We start from the raw sequence: 8729 nt of genomic DNA on the forward strand, positions 1-8729 counted from the left end.
CGCTTGTGTCGGTGTGCTTTTGCCTGAGACCTTTGAGTGGGGTTCAGACTCCCCACTGACTTTGTGCTAGTCCCTGCGCTGGTTCTGCTTTCACTCTTCAGCTCTCCAACCTGTGGGTCTTCTCTACTTCTCTGTGGAGAAGAGGGCTGAGGAGAGAGAACAAGGATGCATGGGACAGATGGAGACTTAGGAGGTGAGACGATACCGGGGTAGTGAAGGGACTATCATGCAGGCAATGAAAGGGGAGAGCAGGACAAGTAAGTGGGCATGCTGAGAATTTTTTTTTTTTATAAAGGAAATTAACTGCCCCCAACAGTTTGTTAATGCAGAGCTAAGGTTGCCCAGTGGTGTCTCATGCCCTTCCAGAACATGGAGATTGGCTAAACTGAAATCCCGAAAGTGGAAAGAAGGCTCACAACACAGCCTTAACTCTACTGTGCCCCAGCATGCTAAGAACACACATACTGGCGCTCTAGATATCACAGAGCACATGAGTTCAGCAGGCTAAAGTCCAACACCACCTCTTTGCTAGGACAAAGCTCAGGTTTAGGTCAGGTGTACTGAACAGGCATCGCCTGCCTTGCCTTACACTGAGACGCAGAGACAGTTCCACCCAAACAATCCCAGATTTGCTCTTTGCTGCCACCCCTTCACTCCTGCAGTGAGGATTCCATCTGAGACATTGATTTCACCTACCCCTCACTAAGCCCTGGAGGCCACAGTAGTGTATGCCCCCGGGCTGATCATCCCTGTGGGATGGGAGGAAGAGGACACCCTCATGCACCTCTCCTGACAGCCTGCAGAAGAACTGAGGCATTCCTCAAAGTTCATGTGCAGCTGTTCTCATAGCATGGTGACAGCTCTGCCCACTTGCTCCAGCTGATTAGCCCACCACTCAGTGCAGCTATGTCTCACACAGGATCACAGGTGGAGTGCAGGGAAGTGCTTAAATTCAAATTTGGAACACAGCATGAACAGTGGCAGGTTTTTAGTGTCTACCTATTATGGCTCCCTCTCTTACTTGAACCGTTCCCTGTGGCTATTGCCAGCTCACGCGCGGGGGGGGGGGAGAGACACTTAAGATTGTGTTGGAGTACCATGTACCTTTGTATTTTCAGGTTTTCAGAAGCTGTAACCAGCAGCGCTGGGCAGCTTGGACTCAGCATTGAAGTGTTGGGGGAGTTAATTAAAGGGAAGAGTCCGCGTGATGTGACCCATGCTATAGTGTGTCTCTCTCATCCCCCAGTACTTGGCACAGCTCAGTGGGGAGGCTCTTGTTATACTGAGCAGTAAAGCAAATAGCTTTAATTTCCCCTCTGGTCATGTCAGTGACCACCTGTCAACAGTCAGTGCCCCAGGGGCTTGGTACTCTGTGTCCCTAGACCAGTGGGTCTCAAACTTTTTTACTGGCGACCCCTATCACATCACAAGCCTCTGAGTGCGACCCCCGTAATAAATTAAACACACTTTTTAATATATTTAACACCATTATAAATGCTGGAGGCAAGCGGGGTTTGGGGTGGAGGTTGACAGCTCACGACACCCCATGTAATGACCTCGCAACCCCCTGAGGAGTCCCGACCCCCAGTTTGAGAACGCCTGCCCTAGACCCATTTGTCAAGCCCCAGTCAGCAACTTGGTTCACATCAAAGGCGTTACCTTCATTCTAATAGGACACTGAACTATGTCAGCATCTCCACAAAGCACTGTTCAAGTGTGCTGTCGGGGAAACACAACAGGCTCCATGCTGCAGAGAATGATTATTGTTCCTTCATTCTGAGGATGCCTCCTTGCCTCTCCAGCCTTGCTCTGGGAGAATGCCCTGCTGTCCTGGCATGTTTTCCAGCATTTCAAGTCCTTCTGCTCTTCCTGAGTGGAGCTGATTAAATTCTGATATGTGACCTTTGGCTGTAGGTGTGAGATCACCTGCATTGTCAGTCTGTCTGGCCCTGTTGCATGTTATTGGGTTGTTGTCCTTTTCCATTCCTCCTGCTAATCCACTTTTTGTGAATTCTGAAGTGTTGGCAGAGCCCAGATCCTGGTCCTCAGCTGCTGTCTCCCTGCTGCTGCCTCTCAGCCCTGGCTTCCCTAAGGCACACCCTGCCCTCTTTGCATACAGATTCCCTGAGCTGCCAGTAGCCAGCCCACCAGCTGTTTCCTGACCTGTGTTCTCGCCCCCTAGGAGCGTGAAAAGATTATGCCACTGATAATCAAAGGCTTCCGGGATGCCGCAGAGGATGGCGGTACGTCAGTGACAGGCGGGCAGACTGTGTTGAATCCCTGGATCATCGTCGGGGGCGTTGCTACTGTGGTGTGCCAGCCCAACGAATTCATCATGTGAGTGAGGAGCAGTGAGGCCCCAGGGACTGCACAGCTAGTACCAAGGTTAAAGGGCAAGGGGCAGCCCGAGGTTCCAGAAGCCCCAGGTGGGCAGGATGGCCTGAGACATGCACAGCTCCTGGAGTGGCGGGAGCAGTGGGAAGGGTCCCAGACTTTCATGGTCTGGGCTGCACGCTAGCCGCTACGCAGTCCCCTGGAACCAGACCCCGAGGGACCATGCTTTTTACAAGGATGAGCGCGACAGCTCTCCAACTCAGTCTGGGTTTTCAGGTTCCAGTTACCTTGTCTCTTACAGTGAGTCCACTTTAGTTCAGTCTCCTGGAGAGATTTCTGTGCCTTCGGGGAAGCAATGCAGTCAGTGAGTAGTGATGCAGGGAGGCTGTTTCAAAACAGATAGTATTCGTTAGTCACCCGGAATACGGCCTTTGAGAGTTCTTAGGTCAGCATGGAAAAGCCACGCTCCTCAGTTCATATTAGTAGAAGCAGTGGCTGGCAGGCATAGCCAGGAGTGACTCACCAGGGTGCGCACAGTTCACGGGTGTATCCGTTTCAGGCCAGACAGTGCAGTTCCTGGAGATGTGCTGGTGCTGACCAAGCCGCTGGGCACGCAGGTGGCTGTCAACGCTCATCAGTGGCTGGATAATGTACGTATTTGCCTGCTGTTGTTGTTGCCCTGTTATGCTTGCACACCCTGCAGTCAGGGGATGTGAGGGAATCAGGGTTGAGGAGCTGCTATGGGAAAGCCCCCATAGATCCTGGGGCCCAGGCGGTAGAACATCCACAAGACGGGCAACAGGCCTTGTTTTGGGACCCTTCATACTGTTTGGAGGAGGCTGGGGGTGGGGGCAGGCCTGGGTGCCTCTTACCCTCTCCTGTTTCTTTTCCAGCCAGAGAGGTGGAATAAGATTAAGCTGGTGGTGTCCAAAGAGGATGTGGAGCTGGCCTACCAGGAAGCCATGTTCAGCATGGCCATGCTGAACAGGACAGGTAGGCATCTGGACATGTAGTTGGCGAGGAGCGTGGGCTGCTCTGTTCTGCAGCTCCCAGCCTGACTGGGCTTGTGGCAACAGGATCTGCTTCCTGTCTCACTGTCTGGAGCCAGCAGTCAGGGAGCAGCCACAGCCTCTTGGCTTGTGAGCTCAGAGGTTAAACTAAGCAGCACGACATAAGATCTGTGCTTGGCAGGGAGCCTTCAGGGGAGCACCCCTCCTCTCCCGACATTAATCTCCCAAAAGAGAAAGAGATGAAGCCCTGGCCGTGAGAGGTGCATAAAGTCCCTTTTGGAATCCACCCCTTTGTCATGGAGTTAGCTCCTCCCCGACCGGCCGGTAAGTGCCTCTCCTCCCCCTGCCACAGCTGCCAGTTTGATGCACACTTTCAACGCTCACGCTGCCACCGACATCACGGGCTTTGGGATCTTGGGCCACGCACAAAACCTGGCCAAGCAGCAGCGCAGCGAGGTCTCTTTTGTCATCCACAACCTGCCCATCATCGCCAAGATGGCTGCCATCAGCAAGGCCTGCGGGAATCGTTTCGGGCTGCTGCAGGGGACGTCCCCAGAGACATCAGGTAGGGTCGGGAGCCAGGGTCACCTGAATTAGAGGTTGCCTCCTAATTCACCTACCCACAGGCGGGTAGGAACGGCTGTCTCATATCATCAGGCCTGGCCAGTTCCCTGGGGATTTCAGGGGAGGCAGCTGGGACGGTTTATGGCTCAGCTTGATGTCTCTCGGATGAAGCTGGGATTGGCACCGGGGCCTTGTGTGAGACAGATGGTGACCAGAATGGTGGGGCCTGGTGCTACAGGAGGGAGGGAGAGACTCACTGGGTTCACCTGGCAGAGCGGAATCTGATACCCTCTTGTTCCAGTATTTATCGACTCCACCCTCCTGGGCTGGCTGCCAGGTCTTAGTCATCCTGCCTTGCAGTTCCTGCCTCGGGCAAGGGGAGACGGTAATCCCCACACGTCACCCCAAGCCACTGCGTATGCACCGGCTTTAGCTAGCGGCTGGGCAGCAGGACTCTGGTGGCATCTGCCCACAAGCTAACTGTGTGGGGCAGAGAAGAGCTTTCACCCCTTTCTGAGCTGCTCAGATTGGCCCCATGGCAGAAGGTTTGGGGGGCCAATAGCAACCCTCCCCCCACGACTGCTGCTGACTGTCTACGTGGCAGTGAGGCTTGAGGGCGAATTGACACCCCTCCCCCCACAATGGGCACTGAGTAGCCCTGTCCCTCTTTGCAGGGGGGCTGCTAATCTGCTTGCCCCGGGAGCAGGCCGCCCGCTTCTGTGCTGAAATCAAGTCTCCCAAATACGGGGAGGGGCACCAGGCCTGGATCATCGGCATCGTGGAGAAGGGGAACCAGACTGCGCGCATCATTGACAAGCCGCGCATCATCGAAGTGACACCCCGGGGCGCCACGGCCTCCCCCCAGGACAACAACTCAAGCGCCAGCCCTGAAGCGGCCTCATGAGATGGCAGACCCTCCTTCCTTTGGACACTATAGGCCTCTGCCCGCAGACACAGGGCAGCAGGGCTGGCTGGGTTTCTTGGCTTTGGGAATGGGAATCACAGAATCATAGGACTGGAAGGGACCTCAAGAGGTCCAGTCCCCTGCACTTATGGCAGGAATGCGCTATACCATCCTTCCCTTGAGATCTGTGCTCCTCTCACGGCGCAGCAGGTGCTGATCTTTCTCCCCAACTCAGAGCAGCACCGTGATCAAACGACTCCCCTTCCCAAGGTCAAGGTGGCTGAGGCAAGCGAGGCCCTTCCAGACTGCCTGATCTGAGTGTCACGTGATGCTGCCTCCCCCACAGGCTGATTCAGGGGGTTAACATGGCTAATTGATTCCTGCAGATGAAATGAATTAGTTATTTATTAAGGATAAATGCAGATGATGCAGAGCAGCAGGTAATTTCTATCTGGAATTATTTATTGGAATATTTCAACGAGCTCTCGGGCTCCCCCAGCCTTTGTTCAGACTGAGCAGCTGGTATAAAGGCTGGGAGGGTTGGTATAAGCCATGTGGCTGGACATGTGCCCTTCCTCTCTTTAATGAAGCTCTTCCCCTTAAACCCACCCTGGGGCTAGGAGGAGTCGAGGACCCCCAGAGGGCAGGGCACCAGCTCAGCCAGGTGGATTGCTTCTTGGGTTGTAAATTCCTGGTGATTGATTCAATAAATACCAATTTCTATATGTGCTGTGGTGGTCAATCTGCAGGGAAGGGACTGGACACACACTGCACCTCAGTTCAAGGAGATACTGTGTAGAAGGCCTGCAACGAAGCCGCTTCAGACTTGGCATGATTAGAGTGGGATGGGATGGTGCAGGAAGGGTGGGGGCCGAATGTCAGCCAATAGATGTATCCAGTTTCAAAGTTAATGTAGAATCACTGCTGCTAACGTTTGCAGATGATGCAAAGATTGGTGGAGTGGTCAATGAGGAGGATAGGGCAGCCATAAAGAATGATCTGGCCCTAGCTTGGTAAGTGGGGGCCATTCAAACAATGTATTTTAATACAAAGTCATACAGCCCGGTACACACAGTGCAGGTGAGAATGCCCAAGGGGCATGCGGGCGCAAAGGTGGGATCATGCAGTGCGTGGACCTGGGGGGTTGGGGTCGGGTGTGACCAGGCCAGCTAGGAATGCGAAAGGTGAGGAGGGCTTGGGGCCACCACATGACTTTATGAGATGCTCCTTGTTTTGGCCTTTCCAGTGCACTTTGCAAAATGGTTAATGGGAAAGGGCTGGAGGAGAGGAGAGAGGAAACCCCTCAAATTATCACTGAATCCAGGGGTATGGCCTAGCCATGAGGATCAGGGAGGGCAGTGTTGGGGGCAGGGGGGTGGGGATAGTTGGCTGGTCTGTTCAGTCCAGATGGTGGTGCCACCTGGTGTCTGTGAGGGAGGTTGGTGCTGCTGGAGCTGGGAGAAGAAATTACCCTAGTGTTCTCCCATACTGGCCTCTGGTTCTGCCTGAATTCAGCCTGGGACTGATAGCCAGGACTCCTGGGTTCTATCCACGGCTCTGGGAAGGGAGTGGGGTCTAGTGCAGTGGTTCTCAACCTATGCTCTGTGGACCCCTGGGGGTTTCCGCACCTCCATTCAAAATTTTTTAGGGGTCTGCAAATGAAAAAAGGTTGAGAACCACTGGGCTCGGGGGGGGGGGGGGGGAGGGGGAGCTGGGAACCAGGACTCCTGGGTTCTCTCCCTGGCTCTGGAAGGGGAGGGGGAGTCTGGTGGGTTAGAGGGGAGGAGGAGTTTGGTTCCCACATCTGCCACTCAGCTGGTGTGAGATCACAGGCAAGCCCATTCCCTGCTCTGTGCCTGTTTTCCCTTCTCACCTTGTGTCTATTCAGATTGAGCTGTTTGGGTCAAGGACTGTGCAGTGCCTGGCAAAATGAGATTCTGAGCTCAGCTACCCTAGTGCTGCTAATAATGCATACTGTGTAATTGGGCCCAGTCGCAGTTGGGCAGGGCGTGAAGACTCATCTGCCAGCCAAGAAACACCCACAAATAGGGCATGACAGTCACTGGAGATGCTCAGGAGTTGTTTCTGAAGCTGCACAGGAAGTTTCCATTAAGGGCATGTAGTCTTGCAGGCCTCACCCATTCACCCTCCGAGCTGAGCATGGGGAAGGTTACATGCATGGGAGTTAAAGCCAGCGCTGTGGACTCTGCAGACAGTCAATGTGGGTGATTGCTGTGTGGGCTGGTCCCAGCACCCGGATCATTTTGGATGCAGGTAAGTGCTATTCCAGCTGTATTGCTGGCAAATGCACACAATAGGCAAGTGTGTCCTATGGATCTGGAGGGAGAGCTGGCAGCTCTAGAGGCTACAGAGCCTGTGGGACTTAGACCAAGACACTGTCCCAGTTTAAAGCAGGGAGCTCATAGCTCAGTGCAAGAGAAACCAGAGTAGAGTCGAGTGAGGGGAGGGTTTGTCAGACCTCATCTGCCCTAGCAGGGCGTGTGGAGAGAGGTCAGCGCCCAGGCAATGGGAGGTGTTATATCCTGGTCCCAGAGCCTGCACCACTTTGGATATAGGCTACAGATTTCCCCCCTCACCAGCACCTGAGCAGACCACGCAGTTGCTAACCTGAAGCTGGAGCGCTGCTAGTCATGAGGATCCCAGACTGTGCTTGGGGACAAGGCTCGGAAAAGCGCAGAGACGCTGCTATTCTTCTCCAGCTCTGGAGCTTCCTGGGACCCGCGCTGCACTTCAGGGCAGGCTGCAGACGGGATGTGCTCATACGAATGGGCTGAGGTATAGAAATGTAAATGTTCTGTTGAAGTCGTGCATTGGACTGTGCATAATAGCAACAAAGTGGGGCAGTCTTTATGGGGAACAGCAGCACTGTTATTACCTAATAGGTAGTAAACATATCTATAAATGTTCCAAATGCTGTTGAGGGTGTATGCTGTGTGTATTGTTTGTTTACTAAGGGGTTGACTGTGGCTCTGTCTTTGAACTGACTGGGAACTAGTAACACCAGCAATTCGTCTTTTACACACACTGGCCCTGAGTGTGACTCTGCAGAACCAAAGGCCAGAGTTTGGTCTTAACGCTCCTTGTAGAGTTTTCATCTGAGCTAAGGTGCAGGGAAAAGAGGAGGCTGTCATAGAATTCTACATAATATTAGCTCAGCTCTCTGTTCCTGGTGTGCACTCTCTGATGGGGCCCCTCCGCTTAGTTGGGACCGCTAGGTGCTACCACAATGCTATTAACATAAACTTAATAGTGGGGCTGTTAGAATATAGATATGCAGGCCTGCCTGTAAAGGCCTATACTTTAAGAACTTAGGTGTATTTTTATCACTTAGCTAGTGACAGGGGTATAAAACAAAGAATCAAAATCACAGTCCGCCTGTGTCTGGGCCTTCTCTCACTAGGAGAGTCTGAGGCCTTGTTCTTAGGCTAAGGCCTTTGGCTAAGCAGCAGGGGCAGCCATAAGCTGAGAAGCGAACGGTCACATCCTCACCTCCCAAACCAGCCACACTGAAATAAGGTGCTATTGGGCAGTTAGGAATACAATCCTGTCCTGATAGTGCCTATCACCACCAGATAAAGATGGTTAAAGAAAACTTAGTTTGATAGCCTCCTGTCTGGCAAGAAATCACTTCTCAATAATTGTGGTTGTGAAACCCTCATTTCTGTATGTTTTATCTTTATGGCCCCCCCACTTTTCTATTGTTAATCTGTCTGGTTCTCTAATTGTTTCTGTCTGATGTATAATTAATTTTGCTAGGTGTAAGTTAATTAGGGTAATGGGATATAATTGGTTAGAGAATTATGTTACAATATGTTAGGATTGGTTAGATAGATTTCAGTAAAATGATTGGTTAATGTATAGCTGAGATTACTACTATATAAACTGGGGTCAGACAG

At 52.6% G+C, this 8729-nt stretch overlaps 1 protein-coding gene across 2 annotated transcripts in view; it reads left to right on the forward strand.

Annotated features, from left to right (window-relative positions):
* The window catches only part of SEPHS2 (selenophosphate synthetase 2), a 7445-nt gene extending 1912 nt beyond the window's left edge, over positions 1-5533 (forward strand). The window contains exons 4-8 of one of the 2 annotated variants that reach the window (XM_065423176.1): positions 2183-2337; positions 2894-2984; positions 3228-3327; positions 3697-3909; positions 4583-5533. In XM_065423176.1, the coding sequence (XP_065279248.1) occupies positions 2183-2337; positions 2894-2984; positions 3228-3327; positions 3697-3909; positions 4583-4812 (789 nt within the window). In that variant the 3' untranslated portion in view covers positions 4813-5533. The remainder of the gene's footprint in view (positions 1-2182; positions 2338-2893; positions 2985-3227; positions 3328-3696; positions 3910-4582) is intronic. The other variant, XM_065423177.1, reaches the window with a different exon arrangement.
* Positions 5534-8729: the final 3196 nt, after the last annotated feature.

This window comes from Emys orbicularis, unplaced genomic scaffold (genome assembly GCF_028017835.1).
Source record: "Emys orbicularis isolate rEmyOrb1 unplaced genomic scaffold, rEmyOrb1.hap1 scaffold_92, whole genome shotgun sequence".
Classification (NCBI taxonomy): domain Eukaryota; kingdom Metazoa; phylum Chordata; order Testudines; family Emydidae; genus Emys; species Emys orbicularis.